Consider the following 21,025-nt stretch of genomic DNA (forward strand, 5'->3'; position numbering starts at 1 on the left):
TAACCTCTATAAAATTCCTCTTTTTAGTTTACAGTAAGGTGGCAGTTAGCCCTACTGAACAGCAGATTATTTTTTTTTTTAAAGTGCTTATATTGTACAAACTATTGAGAGTCTTCTACATAAATCCCAGCCAGTAGGTCACGTCTCAGAAATCATTACAGTACAACTGTCCTTCCCCAGTGGAAGGTGGTTTACACCATCCACCTTTGGTATTCACTAGCTAGTCAGTCAAGAAACATACAAAAATCACCATCTATGAGGGAATATGAACACAGCCATGCCACGTAAAAGGATGAACACTGCTGTATTTTTTTTTTTAAGAGATTAAAGAGTTTTTCCACACCTATCCACAGCTTCCAGTACGACTTAGTCCTAAACCAGATTTCAGATTATTGACCAGAGTATTTCGAGAAAGCACTCTGTAATTAGCAAGTGGCTAATAAGTCAGAGAGATCATTCACACACAACCTTTTATATCCATACTTTGTAAATTATGTATTTGCTCCCCCAGTTGCAGAAGGGTCCTTTCAGCATACATTTTTATATGCAGTAATATATCTCCTCCTACTGAGGAAATACACCCAGGAGACTGAAGATTTAGCAGTTCTTAAAAGAATTAATCACTTTTTTTTTTGTAGGTTTACAGAAACTGCAATGTAAATTAACCTAAGCACTCCTTTTTTGACAAAAAAAAAAGTTAAACTAACTTTGATGTTATGATGGTAAAACATCAATTGCTTATTACCATGAAGATAAGCTTGTTTACTCCCATTTCATAGCATGTAGCTAATACATAAGTTCTTCACTACACTTTAAGAAATATTGCCTCTATTGAGAATAGATAGCAACAAATCTGTTCCGATTATGCTCTTCAGAGTTCAAAAGTGTGTCTGCTCCAATAACCGCCCAAAGCTTTGCACTAGGCAATTGGTTCCTCAAGGAAATTCTCCTTTCTAACTAGCAGGGTAGTAGCAGACTTTAAAACAGAACAAGCAAAAACCCACTAGAAGATCGGGGGGCAGTGGTGGTGTAAAGAAAAAAGAAGTCGGAGTGGAAAAGCTAGCCAAATTTGTTCAATTTAAAAAAAAAAAAAAAACAAACACCAAAAAAAGACAAAAAGAAAAAACAGGTTTTTGATAATGACTGGTAAAGTTCTTACTGTGGAGAACTTCATTAAGAGTCCCTGGCATTTAGTTTTTAGATGACAAAGTAAGGGGGAAAGAAGTTTCTCCGATGTTTACAGACACATACATGTCTCCTGCAGATAAATACATGGGCCGTGCAAATACTAAATGGAAGGCAGGGCAGCCCTGCCATCTCTCTTTAAGAGGGAGTGTGGCAAAAGCTCTTCTTGTAACAGTTGCTCGGGAGGTCGGTACGTTTCCAGGACGGGAGTATTGCAGAAGACGCGGTAATCCACCTCTCAAGCAGGGCTCCCGAGGCTCCTTCCCCGGCTCCCGGCGGCGGGGCGGGGGAGCGGCGCCCCTCCAGCCCACCCGCGGCGGCTCCGTCCCGCCCGGCACCGCTCCGCGGGCGCACTCAGCGCCTTGACCAAGCCGCTCTTAGTTGCTCCTCCGGCTTAAATTAGTCGCCGCTTATGTGCTTCTGGAACGCCTGAGTGAGCCGGAGGTACCGCGGGGAACTCCTGCGGCCGCCCTGGCCGAAAAACCCCGGCCCGGGCAGGTTGGGCCGCGGCAGGGACTTGGGCTCAGCCCGCACGGAGGCGGCAGGACCCCGCCAAAAGCCCACGCCGCGACCCCGGGAGGTGCCCGCCCCGGGGCAGCCCCTAACGGCCGGCACCGGGCGGGCTCCAGAGCGGCCCCGCAGAGCGCCTCCCCCCGCTCCCCGTACCCCGCTTACCGGCTTCGGCATTTTCAGGGCTGCTGGTACGTCTCCTACTCCCGAGACAAACGTTCACGCAGCGGCTGCCTCGCCTCAGCCGAGCGTCCTGTGAGGAGGAGGAAGAAGGAGCCGCTCCCGGCCACGGCGGCAGCGCAGCCCACGAGTGCGGCGCCAGCCGCCCGGCGGCAGTTAAGTACGCAGGTGGGGCCGCGGCGGTGACTCACCGCCGCCGGCCATTACCCGCCGCTCCCCCCGGCGCTTTCCGAACGCGGGACCGGCCTCGCCCAGCCGCCGGGCACCCCCGCCGGCCTCGCCTCGACACCCCCACACGCTCCGCCCCTCCCCACCGGAGCGCAGGGGGTACCCGGGCCTGGAGCCCTCAGCCGCCCCCGCGGGGTGAGAGGTGGGCGGCACCGCCCGCCAACCGTCGGGCAACAGGTGCGGGGGGCACCCCTGCGCCGCCTCTTCTTCGTGCCCCTCACCCGAGAGCCCCCCGCGGGGAGACCCTCACACCCGCCGCAACATGGCGGCCGGGGCGAGCGCCGCCGCCACGCCCGCACCTGCCCCGGCCGCCAGCCGCGGCGGGGACCCAACGGCGCCCAGCGGGCAGGGCCCGGCCCGGGGCGGCGGGGACGGCGTTTCCCACGGCGGCGGAGGGCTCGGGAAGGAGAGGAGTCAGAGGGAGGGCTGCCGGGCGTGGGCTCAGCCCCTGCCCCCAGCCTACGGAACGAGTTAGTGTTTCTTGTAATGGTGGGCAATGGCGCTTCCTGGGCTTTATGGCCAGGCCGTGATGGTCGCTGTGTTCCTTGAAGTCCAAAGGCGGCAGATAGGAGCGCTTAACAAAACACAGGATCGCTTTGTGCATTAAAGCACATTTTCAGCAATGGCAGCAAGAGACAAGTTGTAAAATCCATCTAAACTCAGAAACTACAAAGCAAAGAGTACACTTCAGTTGGCCCTGATCCTTTCATCAACCCCCCAAAAAGATCATGCAAGCAGCCTAACAATTTATAGGCATACAAAGATGACAAAGTCTGTGTCTCTGCCTCTTGTTCCTTCTCCTTGTTCATCCATGAATGCACTCCTGCAGATAAAGTGTCTGTCAGCTCTGCAGGAGCTGCTGGCCTCCCACAGCATCTCCTCGCTTGGCTGGGCGCAAGAGCACATTGTATTTACATAGTCATGGGCAACGGCCTGTGGGACACGGCTCTTCCGCCGTGCCAGCAATGGCATGTCGCTGAGCTGTGAGATGAAGGAAATCGTGCAGCCTGTACCCAGGCTGCTGTCTGCAACAGCCCCACTTCAAGCAGCGTCTGGCTGTTCAGTCAGAAAAGGCATAGGATGGGAACAGGGAGGCATACAACAAGGCGAATAACAGCCTGCTAAATGGAAAGTATATAGGGCAGCAGAGGGCCTGGGAAATATCAAGGGATGGTACCAAAAAGGACAGCCCTAACAATACAGGTCCTGCATTGCAGGAGATCCAAATGGTGTCTTCCCTCACAGAGTCCACTAGGCAGCAATGGGTAAGTGTCACATTAAAATAATCATTACTGTGTCAGGTCTGTGAGAGAAAGGGGAAGGGAGCCAAGTCAGAGGCTGAGAGATTTCACGGTTATATTCCTTTCCTGTTGCATGATCCTCAGGGATTAGAGGAGGCTTTACCGTTGAAACAGAGCCATAGGGGTGGCAGCTTGCAACAGCAGGTGAGAGTAGTCCAAGCTGAACAGCTTCCAAGAAAAGGGCCATGGGATCAAACATAGGATCTTTGAGAAACAGGTAGGGCCTTCGTTTTCAGATGAAACAATTCCACTGAGATGTACTTGGATCAGGTTAATTTAACAAAATATGATTTGTGAGGAGACTTTCTATGCTCTTCTCTTAAGCAATAAATTTATGCTGGGATTCATGCCTTACTCAGTAGGTTGATACTGGAGATAGACCAAACCAGATTATCACAGTATTTTGGACAGGCTGCCAAACACAAGGAACAACTGTTCCAAGTAAGGCATGCTGTAAGAACCCGGCTTTTGCAGCTCTCACTCAGAACCTGAAGTGGCATTTGTGGATTTTTTTGTGGGTAAAAAAGGATAGAGATAAGAGATTTTCATTCCCTAGTCTTAAAATCCAGATCTGAACTGTGTTTGGAAAGAGGAAAGCCAAAACAAGTGTGTGTGTCTGCATACCCTAGAAATGGGGTATTGCACAGATCTAATGGGAAGCCCATTTCCATCCTGGGAGATTTCCATTCCCAAAATCCTTTCCTGTCCGTAGCCCAAATGTGGGCTCAGAGACCATCACCCTGAGGCTCCATGTTGGAGTGATTCCATGTCGGAGTGATGCCTCATTTAATAGATCATAATCCCTTCAATGTCTTGAATCAGTCAGGTAAGTATTTGTTTCCATATGTTAGTTATATATTCAGGCTTAAACCCCTGATTTAGACCTAGAGGCAAAAGGAATTTAGGTGACTAATAATTAAATGTGGCAACATACAATCTTTAGGTTCCTGTTTGCCACAGCACATAACCTTGTGCCATTCTCCCACAATCACCTGCAATACATGGGGAAAGGCAGATACATCAATGGTATCCATAACTACCAGCTTACTCAACACCACTCCACCCAAAACCAACCACCATGAACATATTGAGCTTACACAGGAAGAATTGTCTTCTGTGGAAGGAACCAGAACAACTGCCACCTTGGAGTATCGGTTAGACCCTTTGCCTCCTTCTCGGGCTTTCGCCTTCTGCTACATGTGTTTTCAAACCCTCTTGCCTGCAGAGCACGGTGCCTTATTAAACACTCGGTTAGGTGGGGTAACAAGGTGTCTTTGTGACAGTACGAAACTCTCTTCTACAGCTGGGTCCTGAGCTCCTTCCTTTATATTTCTCTCCCCACCTCCTCCCCAGAAAGATGGGAAGGTATGTAATGCCAGCCCCTTCTTCCCTTTTATACAGAAGCCTACTCATCCTTTGCAGACGCAAACAAATCTAGCTATCCTCTCCTCCAGAGGGGTGGGTGAAAGCCCTCGGTTCCCTGGTTTTCCTGAGAGTGTCCTGAGAGTCAGCATATTGGATTTTTGGAGCATAGGCACCGTGTATAGTACTGATAAGTAGCATCTAAGAATGCTTACAGACTGTCCCCTTTGGAGTCTGGGTGAGGGAATACTGGAGCGGGCATGAAATGGGCGCAAAGCAATCAACCCCCATCAAGACAGCCTGGTGCAGAAATACAAATATGAAAAAGCCAGATACAAATGTAGAAGCTGGGAAAATTTTCACATGAAAAATCTATGGAACTTGTTTACTTCTAGATTTAGGCATTAGCTAAGCAAGAGAGAGCTTTTATAGCCACTTGCAGTTACAGCATCTTCAGTCAGACCTCACAATTAAGCATAAGACCCAAATCAAAATGAAGCCTTTAAGTTACAGGATTAAGATTTGCTCTGATCCAGCACTTATTCTTAGCCTGCTTTATTAAGAGGATAGCATTACTAACAATTTACAGGAATTACTAAGGCAGAGGAGGTGATGAAAGGATCTCAATTGCTCAGCAGGTCAGTAGCAGAACCCAGTTTCTGTTTTCTTCTCTGTAACAGTTCCTGTACCTTACTGACCCCTAACCAAACTATGTCATCCTCATCTATCCTGCCTTCCCTGTTTTAAAGAGAAGACCCATTTAATTTTCCTGTTCTTCTTTAATCTGTAATAACATTCCAACTTGATGTAAAACATTTATGAATTCCAGTATCTGCCAGAATTTTCTCAAGCAAGTCCTATCGCTATAAAGCAGCTTTTGCTTAACAGGCTTGGTGCCAGACAATTTTTAGTCAACATAAAACATCCTAAACCAGATCATCCTGGAACTGCGAAACATGGAATCTTGTGCCCTGAAAACACTGTTCTTGGTTTCTCACACAAAATCAATAATCTCAACAAGAGGCAGACCTGAACTGCCTTTCTCCATATAGAAAGCTTCATCCAGATTCGGCAGGGCATAGCTGGAAGACTTTTGCAGCATCTCTGCTGGTTTGTTTGCAGTTTTACTTCGGGGCTTTTTTACTAACTGGAAATCTATAGTAACTAACTCTGTCCTCTTGACAACTCACAGACTGTGCATGTAGAATAGCAGGTAAAAGAAAGAACATTCAGTATAGTAGTTAAAAGAAAGGATGCCATATTCTGAGACGTGTTGTTTAGATTTAATGAGATTTGCTCTCATCTAGGACAGTCAAAAAGGTGATTTTCTTTGTCAATTGGCAGAGCTGTAGGAGGAAAAAGAACCATACAGTATTATTGACAATAGCTTCCTTTTCATTGTGCATGACTGCATAGGCGGCTTATTCCCCATTGTAGTTTCTGAAATTTTGGCATTATAATTCCTGAAATGTCAGACTTCAGGAAGAGTGACCAAGGGCATGGAGAGTTCTAGTTCCACGAGCTGCTTCCCCACTACCCATGCTGAGCTTATTGAAAACCTGATGAATTCAGGTCACAGTGCACCAGCATCTATTGACAAAAGCACTGTTGACATCCTCTGGATTTCTTTTGAAGGGGATATACGAGGTAAAAGAGCGCAAAGCTTGTGCCTCATTTTCGGTTGTTCCTAAATGAGAAGCTGCTGCCAAGTTCAGTCAATGTTTTTTTCCAGTAAGTGTGGGTTCCCACAAGTGGTTTTTTTGTACTAACAGATGGTTAGGTGGGTTCAGGCCTGGAAATAAACCTCATTAAACAAGCTAGTGGTTACTGGAAGACCCTTATCTTTGCATTCATTTTATTTTCCAGCTGCATTCCCAAGTATTCCTTGGGATTACCTGACCTTCTGTTTGATCATCATGAAGCCCTATTGGAAACATGCTAGGTTATGAAGAAATATATATATAATGAAGTTTATGAAGGATTATTTTAAAATGTGGTAAGAAGGAAAAAGGCAGACAATACTTCAGGCTTTTATCTGGTTTGTTCTTACCCATCATAAAAAGAGAGAAAAGCTTAAAGGAAGATTATGAATATGTTTCTTCTCCTCAGCAAAAATTCTGAAAAGTCCCAAGGCCAGTTTGCTTTCAGTTCCCATGAGAGTTGTCTTAGTAACAACTCTAGTAACACATTCTTCACTCTTCCACAGGAAACTTTCACAGGGAGTGATGGAAGGAGCTCAATAAAATCTTCTTTTGGACTGAAACAAAATGTAATTTGGCATTTACATTTTGAGTACACTGAGACTGAGAAATCACTTACAATGCATCAGGAAGGCAAGACTCAGCGATAGGTAAAATATAGATAAAATATTACTCAAAGTAAAGGCAGGTTTAAACATGCATGTGGTCAGGGAAGGAAAATCTATGGTAATCATCTCTGTAACTGAAATCCACAATGAATTATTGATCTTACCGACAAAAATAAACAAATAGAAAAAGCACTGAGAGTTTTCTGAATCTACTGAATAAGAACAATCATGTCACAAAGCATTGTTTAAAAATATGTAAAATGACGAATTAAGTTCCTGACATACTGAATTTGTGAAGATTATGCCACACATGCAAATCCAGCCATGTTTGTCCAAGACTCAAAGCAAATGGAAACTAGGGGCAACACAGCTTTTACGTCTCAAAATGAAATAGTGATCTTAATGTGTATGATAAGAAAGGAAAGAGGAAGGGAGTTCCCCTGGTTAAGTAATCTTTATTCCACCTTGATATCTTCCTTTGTGCTTTTTTATTTGGAATCTGATTAAAAGCAGAGCTGAGTGCCATATACTGCAAATACCCATTGCACATCTGAATTCCTTCTATGGGGACCAGCTCTTTTAGTTTTGTTTTTGTTTTTTTTTTTTAACATCAAACTAGAGAAGTATAAAGACAGTGTTGACAAAAACAGCAGGTCAAATACTGTTAACCTAGATCATGTGCTTCACAAATGGAGCACAGATGTGTGCTTAGAGCAGGTGTGAGTAGTAAGGAAAGTGGAGGTGAAATAAATGCCTACTGGTTGATAGAGGGACAAATAATTCATCAGTCTATATACAGGAGTTTTTTCACTCCAAGCTGTTTTATAATTATATATACTGCTGACATTTATATCACCCTCACTGTGGGAAAGAGGCTGTAAGCATTCAAAAATACAAATAATAAGCTATTTCAACTTAACTAAGTGTGCCAAAATTCAGAATTTCGGGGCTGAAATAAGAGTGCAGAGTTCCATGTACAATTAATGGACAGAGAGTACATTTTCTTTTCCTGTGACACGATGCTGACCTTTTAAGATCAGGACCATGTTGTTTGACTTTCACCATAAACTAAGCTGTTGAGTTTTGCCTGGTGATTCTCAAATCAAGCCTGTAAAAGGCCTTAAACCCCAGTCTCAAGACTGAATGACAGTGATTCTACTTCCTGTCCAGTTCTCTCCACAGCCAAGTGCTCTTTCAGTATAAGTTGTGAAAGTTGTTGGAATTGACTGGTACTTGAATTTCTCACTCAATTTCAGAAGATGCACTATCTGCAATGCAGTTAAATACTCAGCCAAGATAAAACATTTAGCATGGCTCTTGCCTCAGCTAAGTCAGTAACATAAGCTGTGCATTACTGTACAGTTTGGTGCCAGCTATCAAAAGACCATTTTCTCATATTTTTTCCTAATTGAAACAGAAAGAATTGCTTGATGCAGAGTTACTAGGTAAAGTTCAGAAGGTCCCAGATACCACTCTACCCTATTTTTCCACTCAGGACTGTCTCTTTCAGATTATCTTCACATATTTTGCCTAGCCTCATTTAAGTGCTCTACATGACAAGGCCTCTCCCCCTTTAAACATTAAAGATCAGGTTTATGTTGTAGTGTAAGGCTGGTTAACCTTAAAAGCTGCATCCAATAGCAAAAGAAACAGAAAATATGTAGTATTTGGGCTGCTGTTTATTACTGGTCTGTATATTAGCTCTCCTACTCTGCATCACTTGCTTCTGCTGCAGACAAGAACATTTCCAAGTGCCATTAGGGGCTAAAGTTACTTCTGCCTCCACTCAGGCTGCAGCTGCCCAACTGCAGTGCAGGTTGCACAGAGAACTCCCAGTGCTGAATTAGGAGAGAATATACAATGGAGACTTCTCTCCCAGAGGAAGGAGAGTAATTTTGACCTTAGTATATCATGAGTAAGACACTAAGCTGGAGTCTGAAGTACAAGAATCCACCTATCTCTTGGGAAATCCTCTGTTTGCTCTGTGATAACACAATAATGCTGAAAAGAGGTGGGCACTGATAAAGACGTTAATACCAAATACAAGGCAGGTATAAGCAGGGTGACATTGCTAAACAAAGCAGAACACTGCCTGCTTTCACCAGACCTGAATTTTAACTCTGATATTTTGCAAGGGTTTACCTGAAACTGTACCTCAATTAAATATTCATTCATGAGAAAAAGCTATTTGTGTTTCATAGCAAACAGCTCATACACAATTTACAAATGGCTACATATATCCTTAATTAGTTTTCAACAACCCTGCTAAACACTAAGGACAAACTAAATCCATTTTATGTCAAGGCTGCAGATACACAGTCACTTTATCTAATCAGCCCCAGCTGCCTTAAAGCCAGTAACTCAGAAACAAAGAGGCTCCCAAACCAAATAACTTCTGTGAGGCCTCGCTGGAGGAGAAGGGGATCGGGTTGATTACTGCTCACCTGCTACACTGAGGCATGCAAGCAACCTGAAACAAAGGGAGTTTTCAGTGCTTCCCAATGACACACCTAGTTTGTGAAGTAATTACTTCTGACGCATGACACAAAAGATAAACACCGAGTCTTGTAGCATGTTGGCTAGCAACTCCTCAAAACACTTTGGAAAATAATATCATTATGCTACCTTTAAAATAGCAGGTGAATTTCACCTGTTCGCATCAGGTAACTCAGGACCTAGGTACTAACTGAGTATCACTTGAGCCTTCAAAATAGAGCTGAAGTGCTGCCTCAGTTGTAACCAGGATTTCACACAGATTTGATTTGCTCCTAGGCAGAACATGGCTTAGCTCAGTGTTTCACTTACTTAATAAGCTGATTATCTTTTAAAGGTGGCATGATGAATTCTTTGTTCTCTTTTAATACAAGACAGATGTAACATGAAGGGGGAAAATCTATAACGTGTAACCTTATGATCACCTTCTGTGCCATGGTTTCATCTGCATGACCTCTCAGCAATTGCTAGCACCACCTTTGGAGCCAGATTTGTTGGTCCACTGCTCTGTTTTGACCTTCAAGCGCTTACAGTGTGGGAGGAGAAGGGTGAGGTGCTGCTGGACTCCAGAAGCAGGGTGTTGTGTCCCTCCACCTGGTATCACTTGAGGGTGAGGACCTGGTGACTCCGGAGCTAGTGGTTCATGAGCTAATTGTTCAGTATGTTTAATTATATTGGAGTGCTAAAAACACTGTCGTTGCAACAATCAGACATGAAGTAGAGTTTCTGTATCCAAGAAGTTTGTCTGTTTTTCCCAACTATGTCATTTGGCCTTACAGACTTTGCTTTGGGTGGCTTAGCGCAAACCTACGTCCATTAGACACCTTCATAGACTTGCCTTGGATTAACTACAAAGCCAGCTCCAGCTCGATCCTGGATCTGAGAGAGACCAGGAGCACAAACATCTTGTAGACAGGAGTGAACCATGTTGTCCCTAAGGCATGCTATGTTGTTACATGTGGCATTTTCTGACAAGAAAGTGAGTTGCCCTGTGTTGTTCTCCCTGACTGTGGTCCACCTGCCAGGGCAGATGGAGAGTGTGGTGAAAGTACATCAGCAGCTATGGCCTTCTTTTGCAGAGTTCAGTTTTAAGGCCAAATGCTGTGAGCGCTTGGGATGTTGTTACAATAAGGGTTTCACAGTAGGCCATACCGGATAACATGGCCTGTTCTTGACACAGCACATTGAAGCACAGTCACCCCAGACATGGCCTTAGTTCAGTGGGCGAGTGCTCTGGGCCTAGGGCCGTGAGCGGCTTCTTGCCTACCGTCCGCTGGGCAACTGATCTTTGAGGCCTGTTTATGAAAGCCTGCGAGAAGGGCTCTACCCTCTCCATGCAGACATGGCAGGCCAGGCCGGCAGGACAGTTTCCCTGCCCAGCCCTCTGTGGCAGCTCTGCCAGGCCGGACAGCAGCACAGAGTGGGAAAACTGGGACTCCTGGCCGCTGGCCTCGCTTCCCTTCACCTGCCTGATACTACTGTGAGGCAGGAAAACGCCAGAAGGGCCCTAGAGATGACAACAAAACAGGGTGTGCATGTGCAGCTGATTCACGGGGTGGAGTAACAGCTGGACGTGCTTGCAAAGAAAGCCACTGGTCTCACGGGCAGGGCCCCTCCACAATGCAGATGTGCCTGGGAGGAGGGTTCGGGGGCATCCTGGAGAGCTGCACCTAAGGTGCTTGTAGAAAGCAATGTGGGCAGGACTAACGAAAGCACTTCACCCCCGCTATTTCTCTCCAAGTGCAACCATCTCCAGCAACACAGCATTTTTTCCAGTTGTGTTCAAATTGATGGGAACTCTCTGGATCCCTTTAGGAGGCTGTCCCATAAGTGAGCAATGTCACAGCAGGGAATAATTTTCTACTGTATTATATCTTTCCTGATATCTATATGTGCTCCTTCCCTGCATTGCTCTCAATACCCTTCACCCCTGTCGCCTGAAATAACTGCTCACTCATCACTGTAGTGGCTTTAGCCATGCTGTATGAATCCAGAGAGATAAGAAACAATATTCTTTAGATAACAGCACAGACTCTTGCACAAAGTTCTTTCTTGTCTCAGAGTTCAGTCTGCACCCTTATTTAAAAAAAAAAGGAATGTAACAAAAAAAAACCCTTTAAATGAATTACCTTAAAATGCAGCATGAAATATCATTAGTGCAGTGCTAAGGACCTACGAAATGGTGGTGTTGTTTCAAGTGAGATTATGGCCGCCATTTTCCCCACAGTTGCCAATGTGTAGTATCTGAAATGATCTTTTTTTCAGTGCTTCAAGCAGCAATTAAGTATTGTGTTTCAAATGCCACCACACAGCAACCGTGAGTAAATAATGGCTTAAATAAGAAGTAAGAAAAAGTTTTGTTTGCTTTTGCAGGTGTTAAATTCCAGCAGGACAATCTAACTCAAACAAAGCCCTAAGCAAAAGTTACTGGAATTCCTGACTGACAACCCGAGTTTCGTGTTAGACAAAGCAGATAATCAAAACTGTCTCTCCTGGCTCTAAAATCTCTAACCACAGATTTTTACCATGGCTGTAAAATTCTGAGATTGAGTCTTTTAACTTCAGGTATAACATTTTTGTTTAAATTTTAAAGCATGGGAAGAACAATTGCAGCAACTACATGTGATTAAACAATTTATTTCTGTAATGTATATCCTTAAAAAAGCCCCAAAACAGCAAAACTTGCACTGGCACGTACATTGCAGGATTGGAATGTGAATTTAGGTTATTTTCTTGTTCTTCTGGTAACCTGGTTATTCCTCCCTTGAGAAGAAATGCAATGCCACATATCCAGTGCCCAGATGGATTCAAGCTCGTATCCTGTAAGCAATCTCAGAACATTAGGGAAAAGGTAACTGAAACATTTTTAGACCCAGTAATTAATTCTGTGGTACCCATTTACGGGAAACTCAGCTGCAGTGAAACCCTGCTTGTAGAGAATGAAAGCTGCAAGGTGTTTCAGTGCAAACTAGTGATGCTTGTAAGTGAGCCCCTTCCCACAGGACTCAAGCTTGCAATCCTGCCCCAATGTCAAAGACCTTCAGAGTCAAGACGGTGGGACCAGGCCTGTAACCAAGAGGTTTAGAGGAGAAAATTCCATGACTTCACTACAACAGGCTCCCATTGTAATTCTTAATTGGTTACTTTAGATTACTCTCTCAGCCAGCCCTTGTTAATGTGAAATGATAACCTTGAACTGTGTTCATGGTTTAAGTATTATCCAAAGACCTGCACGCAGCATACAGGGACAAAGTCAGAAATTCTTTTGCACTTGTGTGAGGTCAGAATCAGGCTGATTCTGTCAGACAGATCACAGGATCGCAACAATCCAGCTGTTTATGGGCCTTATCAAATGTTAGATTAAGAGTTTGTGCGTGCCAGTCTGGAAATAGAATTCATCAGTCTGATTCTGCTACTTTTAGCCATGGTGCTATTACCTGATTTCTTGTGCATTTAAACATGAGTAGAGGTGGAAGAGGTGAGTTCTATGTTCTTTAGAAAACTTGAGATGATGTGAATGGAACAAATCAATGGTTCAGCAATTACAAGAATCTGAGGTAATTCAGGGAAGTTGAAGTGGTCCTGGTCAGAACAGTTGCCCTGTTTTCAACTCAAGCTAAATGCCTATGCGTGGTGTTTGTCCTGGAAAGAGACAGAGGAGAAATTCTTTAAAATAATGGATTCCTTTTAATCTGATCTTTAACATGATGATTCTCAGGTTTCTGTTGTGGTTTTTTGCAATGTATTCTGTAACCTTATACACATTCTCAGTTATGTATTCTATACACATATTAATGACATCTGGCTTTGATATGCACAGACTCACACCTTTGAGAAGACTAGTGGGATGGTGTTTGGTGGCACTGTTCAAATGAGGGAGGTCAGCCAGATTTGGCTCACATCACACAAGGAGAGAGAGGGTAAATATGAACCTATTCCTTGAATTACTGAAGTATCTCCTTTACTCCTCCTTCTAGGATTGTTATCTACACGAGATTTCCAGCACCCATGGGCTGCTTCCTAGAGCCCTCAAAAGCCTCTCTGCTCTGCTCCACTCAGCAATTCCTTTTGCATCTTCCAACCCAAAGCTGCTTTTCCAATACTTGTTTACCCAGTGCCTGCTCTGTTTCCTCTCACAGCCCGTCAACGGTGCCCTTCAATCCACCTGTGGTTCAGATCCTCTCCACTCTCCCTGCTCCCTTGTGAGCCCTCACTCCTCAGCCCAGCTGGGAAGTGGGGAGGCAGCTGCACCAATAGTCCTGGTTTTTCCCCAGGCAAGGGGGAAGAGGAGAGCACAATGGAGCAAGGAGTGGAGCAATCCCTGTTGTTCGCAGTAAGGTGTGGCTCATCCTGAATTTGCCTGAAACACTCTCTCATCAAATGACAGCCGGCAACCAGGAAGAAGGTTTATCAGGTAAGGGTTACTTGGAATTGCCCATCCAGGCCCTACAACAAAGGCTGAGCCTTATGGGATTATGAGCTTTGGTCTGTGTAACACAGTTAATAAAAAAACTGCCCACAAACAAGGTGAGATTGTTCCAGGTGTTCTGGGCAGGGAACGGACTCCTGTGGGATGCACAGGGACCTTCACTGGAGCACGTGTACAGGGCAGTACACGCAGGACGGAAAGGGCCTGTCTACAGCAGCCAGTAAACATCATATTATCCTAACAGCATAACAAATTGGGTTTATTATTCTTCATGTCTTTTTTTCATTAATCATTAATATTCAGTTAATACAGCAGTGATCACAATGTACCCACAGGTCTGTCCATAAAGGAAGTAATTTACTGCCTGCTTTACAACAGTGCTGTGTAAACACTCGAGTTGCATTAAGTACTGCATTTCTATGGGAGTAGTGACACATTCAGGTGAGCAAAGACAACACTTCGGAGAAAAACAAATACTCGTGGTCCAGCCCCAGCTCCCACTGCTACCAGCCCACGACAGTGTAAAAATAAATCCATGTTGTTAATGAAAAAAATGAGGAACTGAAAATTATGCCAACATGCTTTTTAAAAGTCAATATTTCTATTATTTCCACAGGACTTCTGCTTTGTGCAGCCTGAACACAGCATTAGAGAGGCCCTCACCTTACTCTGAAACTTGTATGTATTTCAGTCAGTCAGGATCAGGCTCAGGATAGACACCTGAAACCAAAAGGGTAGGAAAGGAAGCCCAAGGGTCCATCATTACTTCCCAGCATCAGAGGGATTTCTTATAAACACCTTAAAACACTCCTAAAAAATTAGATTTATAAATATATAATTCTACAATCCCTGTACTGTCCTGTTACATCTGCCTCTGTATGAGGCAGATTTTCCTCTATTCTTGTTTCCCAAATCGAATGTGATTATTCAATTGTTTCTTTCTCCACAGACATAACACTGTTTCTCGCAGTGCAATTTCACTGCTGAAGAGCAAATGGAACTGACCCAGAGGGAGACTGGGATCTGCAAGACCCTCCTCAGATTTGCAGTGATTCCTTGCCTAAAGCACGTACCTGAACTGTTTGTTGGGACCCTCCTTGAAACCAGCATCCTCCAGAACTCAGAGAAACTACAATACTCATTTAACCCTGTGCATATACTGAGTCTTGCTGAACTGGAGCCTGAATAAAGCACGGGTTCAGCAGGCATTCCTGTACATGCTCGAGGATAATAGTTGACTAATCAGTCTGGGGAGAGCTGATGGACAACTTCTAGTGACTGTGATCTTCAGTAAAACTAATTTTCATCCTTAACATGTTTAGAATGATTTCAGTATGGTGTCTGTACATGGTAAGTCACTGTGGCATACATACTGCCCTGTTTTTTTGCAGACGTAAGAGCTTCGAATTTTTACTCTCTACACTCCCACATTCTGGTGCAATTCCTTTCCTTAATGAGCATGCACCCAAAATGACCTCAGTGCAAAACTGCACTGTTTCCCTGAACTCTGGAGCTCGTATTTTTCATGACAAAAGGTGCAATTATTTTCCTGTGCAGCAACATTTGCAACAAGGCTGGCTTTGCAATCAAGAGTTTCAGCCTCTCATTAGGTTGACAAGAATTTGGTCAGCCTGGTAAGAAATCTTTTGCAGGTGGCAAATTAATTTTATTTAAGCACCTTTTTACATTAGTCTTTTAAAAGAGCCTTCTGAATGCAAAGGCAGACACAACTGCTCAGTCTACCCTTCCCTGTGCATTACAATTTGTTTAGTAATGAGGCAGGTAGAATCTGATTTTATGCAATCAATCATGAAAATGTGTTAACAACTGTAACCTAAACTTAGCACCTTTCATGACTATAACGTAATTACCAAACTTCCCTCAATTACATGCTGTTCCTTAACAGTTACACTTCATCCTTTGTCATTCTGGAGTTTCAGAAAACTCTGAGCGGTGCACTACGCTGGTGACCAAGGCACTGGCAAGGCAGAGACTGGATCTATGTAATTCTTAAACACTACACACAGATCTTTTTTCCCGCACAATAGATGAGATTCAGTGAGTGCTAAACTTACTGACAGTCCTTGATGCCTTTGATTTGTGGTGGTGGCAAAACTGCTCATCCCAGTAACCTCCAATTATGACATTTAAGTGATAAAAACCACACAAATCAACACCTCCACTAACAATGCAGTTTCACTGTTTTAATGTTGGGGAATTACATGCATTTTACTTTTGGCACAGGTTCTGATTTAATTCCCAGTTAAGTCAACGAAAGCCTGCAGAATCTTTCAGTTTGCTTCAGTGATAGGGGATAAGCCCAGCAGTCAAGGTTTATTCTCCAAATATTAGCAGAAGTGCTCTGCTTATCAGGCAGTTGATACTGTTAGCTCAAAGGCAATAAAATCTTTGCATCCAAATATAAGCCTTTGTGAGATCTTAGTTGACAGATGGATTTATAATGGATAATACAATCTTGCATTTCTTCTTAAACTTTAGTTAATTGAAGCATTTGGGAAGGGTGGATCTTTCCAAAACAACTCCTTGAGGAACCATACTGAAATTATGTTGCCTACGCAGGAACTTTATTGTCAGTTAACCTTGACTTTCCAATCATTCTGAACTGTCTTTAAATGAAGACTATTATAAAAGTAGAATCTAATTTTATTTTTGTTTGGATAAAACAACTGAAGACACGACATGGACAGAGCTAACCATATATGAATCAGATCCATACAAAAACTGCCAACTTTACTTTCTGTTCCCTCTGAAATGTTTTCCCCAGTGAAGACAATTAAGCAGTGGGCTTTATAAAAAATTCCATGAAACTTTATGCGCTGAGAGCATGTCCTTGAATATACTGAAATTCTTTAAAAGACTCTTGTGGACTTGTAATCAAGCTCTGAATGCGAGAAGCAAGAGATTCCCCAATTTCATTTTCTAGATATGATCAACAGTGATGGAAGTGCTCAGCTCTGTGAAATGTGTAAAATTTTATAGCACGCTGTTGTATATGGCTTGATAGGGGTACAGATGTGACAGCCTGGGAACCCCTGTAGTATAGAACAGGGTAATTCCTGAGTGAACCACCTTCTGGAAGAAGAAGATTTTCTTTTAATGAATTAATGGGCAGCAAATGCTGGGAGGAATGTGTTTCTCTGTCTTTCTTCCAGCAGTGCTTCATATATAAATACATGTAAAGCATGATACACCTCTAACTATATGTATAAAAGACATATAGCGAGGACCGCTCTTTCGAAATTACAAAGCACTATCAGGTGACCAGTAGCATAATCTTTAAACAGTTCAATACTTTTGAGAATAATTTTTAAGCCATAACATAAATAGGTTCTGAAATCCTACAACAGAAGTTGGAGAAACAAACAGCTTCTGCAAAGTTTATGTATTGCACTCCACTTGCCAAAAACGTGGTCTAAATCAGGAAATGGTGTGAACTAAACCAGTCAAAGTCCAACTAATTAATATTTTACTATAGCTGTTAGCAGACAAGACTCTAAAAAGTCCTTCTTCCCCATCTGTGAGCTTAGCATGTGATAGGCCTATCACCTGGTAGAAACTGTCCAGGAGTCTTTTGGCTCAGACTCCAGATTAACACAGATCTTGCCTGCGCAGACAAATTCCTGTGGGTGATGAAGGGCTTACACAAATGAGTGTTTCAGGGCCACACCAATATGTCATTGCATTTGCAACCCGTCTAACTGCCAGAAGATGCACTGGCTGTAGAAAACTGGGGATTTCCCACAACACCCATCTCCTCTTGGTTTGACTTCTGCATCCTCCTGAGAGCTACATCCAAGAATTCCAGGGATGATGATTCCTGGAAGACTTAAGGGGGGCAGTCAGCACTGCTTGTTCAGTTTCGTGCTACATTTGCCAAGCTAATACTCGCACCGTTCTCAAAGTGCTGTCTTAGTTGAACAGTTTAGTGAACTGGAGAAATTTCCACACCCATGTAAGAATACCGGGCAATTGGATCTTGACACTACTTACTGTTGAGCTCTTTGACCACATGAAATGGCAATCTGGTCTTTCATCTTTACCAGTAGAGTTTTCTGACCTTAATCTCAGGTGTATACCAATGTACCAGCAGACCTGCTGGAGACATGAGGGACGCAGCTGCTAATAGCATACATCCCCACCATAATCACAAACTATTCCTATAAATAGAGCATGAAAGTCGCACGTGGCTTTTATGGGCCAGGTGTTCTGGAGGCTATTTTTGAGTGGCACTGAATCCCAGTAACATATTTAGCCCATTCGTTTAATGTTCACAAAGTGCTTGTGCTATATGCCAAAAACAAATCTGCAGTGACCTTATCTATTGGATGCCATGCCATCCTGTCATGGATCAGGGGGATGTATGTTCCTATACAGAGACCAAAATCAGAAAAGCTGAATTAATGTTGTTTGTACATCTAGAGATGGACACAACCTGGCTGCTTCCTGCAGGTTCATTTCACTGGTGTCAGGGGTTTGCAGAAGTACCGCAGCATGCTTTCACAGCTAGAGCAACACCTAAGGGAGCTGTGGCCCTCCTCTGCCTCCCCTTGGGTTCATGTCCAGCTGCCCCTGCGAGCCTCTCAGCCCTTTGCTGCTGCAAGGACATGGACAGACAAGCAACAGCAGCATCACAGCATCTTCTCCCTCTCTGTAAGGAAGGCTAAGGATGAAACCCCCGAAATATGCCTCTGAGCCCCCTGCCCGCACACCCTTGGCAATTCCACCCTCAGACGCTGCTGCCCCGGCAGACGCCAGCGGCAGCCCTCAGCCCGTCTCCACGGGAGCCTCTCCTCAGCCCCGCCGCTATTTTGAACGGGGAGCTGAACGACCCAGAGGTGGCAGAGGACCTCGTGGCAGCGAAGACCGGTGCCTCCCCCATCTCCAGCAGGGGAGGATTCCTCCCCAACCCAGCGAGGCTGGGACGGAGCAGCGCCCACCCCGCGGGGAAACCAGCCTCCTCGCCCCGCCCTCCCTCTCGCCTTCGGCTGCCCCAAGGGCCCGGCGCATGCGCGCGGCCGCCGCTCGCGCCACACCCCAGCCACCCCCCGCGTGTCACCCAGGGGAGCGGGGGGGAGCGGTGGGACTTCGCCCGGCGAGAGACGGTGTCGTCACCCGGGCGGCGGCCAATGAGCGGGCGCGATTAAAATAGCGCACTAGAAATAGCAGCGCGCGGGCGGCTGCTGGGCCCGCGCGCGTGCGGGTGCGGTGGCGACAGTGGCCTGCGGGCACCGCCACCGCCGCTCCGGCCCCTTCACGCTCCGTGCTCCCTGTTGCGGGTTCCCGCCGCCATCCCTGTCACGGCTAGGCGCCACCGGGGCGGCTGGCGGGCGGCGACGCCTGCCCCTGCCTCGGGAGAGGCCCCAGGACAGGGCGCGACATCCTCTGGGCCTTGGCGCCTGGTCTCGTCGCTTCACCTGGTCTCGTCGCTTCACCACCACTACCACCCCCACCCCCCCCCCCCCCCCCGAGGACTCGGTGACTTCCTGCTGGCTTTAGGTCGTTTCTTCCTTTAAAGCGTGCTCTCCTCCTCTCTCCGTGCTGCAACAGAAAAAGGTTTCGGAGGTGGCGTAGGGCCAGGCCCTTGGTGGGTTGGATCCTGCAGGAAAGTTGCAGGCCTGCCCTGCTCGGGGCTTAACTCTGCTCAGGCGTCCCAGCCCTACACAGGCATGCACAACAAATGCATCAACCCATATCCACTAGGGGAGAAGCATAAGCTGAGGTTTTCTTTTTATCCCCTTTCTCTCTGGGAAAGATGCACGTGAATCATACAGAGGTGAGTAGAGGAGAACTGTATCAAAACAAACATGACCTTTAATGAAAGCAAATAGTCTTACATTTGAAGATTTTTGCTTTATTTTTAATATATGATCAGGAAAATGTTAAAAATATGCGAGTTCCTGACTATACCCAAGGTGGCAAGTACTAGAAGTGCAGTGGGTCACTTAACAGATGTGTTCCTACTTCCTGAAGCTATGCTGGTCTTGGTGGAAATGCCTATAACACACCTGTTCTTGGTCTGCACTGTGCTATTGTGTTACACATGTTCTCACTAATTGCATATGCTGCATTGCTGCTCTCATATCAGGAAAGGTATCTGCTGTAGGATCACCAGGGTTTGTGGGGTTTTTGTTGTTGTTGGGTGGTTTGGTGGGTTTTTTTTTGTGAGACCTTGGTAAGATAATAAAGAATATGCATTTGCTATTTGGGAACATATCATGCAATATATTTTATATAATTACATATATAATTTCATCCAGCTGAAATCTCTAAATATGAAGTTTATTTTTCTACAAAGTTGCTACTGAATTCAAGAAGTGTTTACTGAAATGCTTGACATAGCAGCTGGGGGTAAGAGGGATCATCAAATGAAATTATGAGGTGGCGGGTTCAAAAGAAGGTACCTCTTCACACAAACCAATTAAATCCTGGAACTCATTGCTACAGGATGTCAGGGATGTCAGAAGTTCAAAAAGCAATTGGGCATGATCATGGAAGAAGAATCCGCAGAGATGTTCAACACTTAACACCTCTGATTCAGGAACTCTTTGAGGTGCAAATCCTCATCCTGCGGAAGTGTTTTGGGGAGCAGCATCCCCTGTCTTCACACTGTCATTAGGTGATTCCTGTTGTGCTGGACTGCATAGAGTCCTGGACTGGACTAGAAATGCTGCTGTTCTGACCCAGCATGGTCATCTCTTTAACTGTCATTTCACTCAACATCTTTTTTCTCCATAATCTTTAATAAATCATAAACAGCAATTCTTGCAATAAGCTTTTGCAATACATAAATGCAGTTTTCTTATGCTCTGTACATCTCTCTTCTTTCTTGCCTGTTACTTTGAATGAGGGATGGAAGGTTGCTTTGCTGTGTATTTGTATAGTTCTGCAGTATCAAGCTGAGCACTGGTCTGTGCCTGTATATCCTGGATAATTATTTGATATAAATACTAATAATCTGTATGTCTGAAGATGGCCACAAGCCAAAAGGTTTGCTGCTTGTATAAACAT

General features: G+C 44.8%; 1 protein-coding gene and 1 long non-coding RNA gene across 5 annotated transcripts in view; one reads left to right on the forward strand and one right to left on the reverse strand.

The window, feature by feature from the left end:
• Window positions 1-2,161, reverse strand: part of EZR (ezrin) — a 37,390-nt gene extending 35,229 nt beyond the window's left edge. The window contains exon 1 of the mRNA XM_074818876.1: window positions 1,861-2,161. Within this exon, the coding sequence (XP_074674977.1) occupies window positions 1,861-1,872 (12 nt within the window). The 5' untranslated portion in view covers window positions 1,873-2,161. The remainder of the gene's footprint in view (window positions 1-1,860) is intronic.
• Window positions 2,162-10,022: 7,861 nt separating this feature from the next.
• LOC141921045 (uncharacterized) lies at window positions 10,023-16,693 on the forward strand. Of its 4 annotated transcripts, none has more exons than XR_012622534.1 (3): window positions 10,023-13,487; window positions 13,707-14,730; window positions 14,946-16,693. It is a non-coding gene; the product is annotated as an uncharacterized LOC141921045 (long non-coding RNA). The 4 variants fall into 4 exon arrangements; XR_012622535.1 differs by having other exon boundaries at window positions 13,842-14,730; XR_012622533.1 differs by having other exon boundaries at window positions 10,023-13,045; window positions 13,388-14,730.
• Window positions 16,694-21,025: the final 4,332 nt, after the last annotated feature.

Source organism: Strix aluco, chromosome 3 (assembly GCF_031877795.1).
Source record: "Strix aluco isolate bStrAlu1 chromosome 3, bStrAlu1.hap1, whole genome shotgun sequence".
In the NCBI taxonomy this organism is placed as follows: domain Eukaryota; kingdom Metazoa; phylum Chordata; class Aves; order Strigiformes; family Strigidae; genus Strix; species Strix aluco.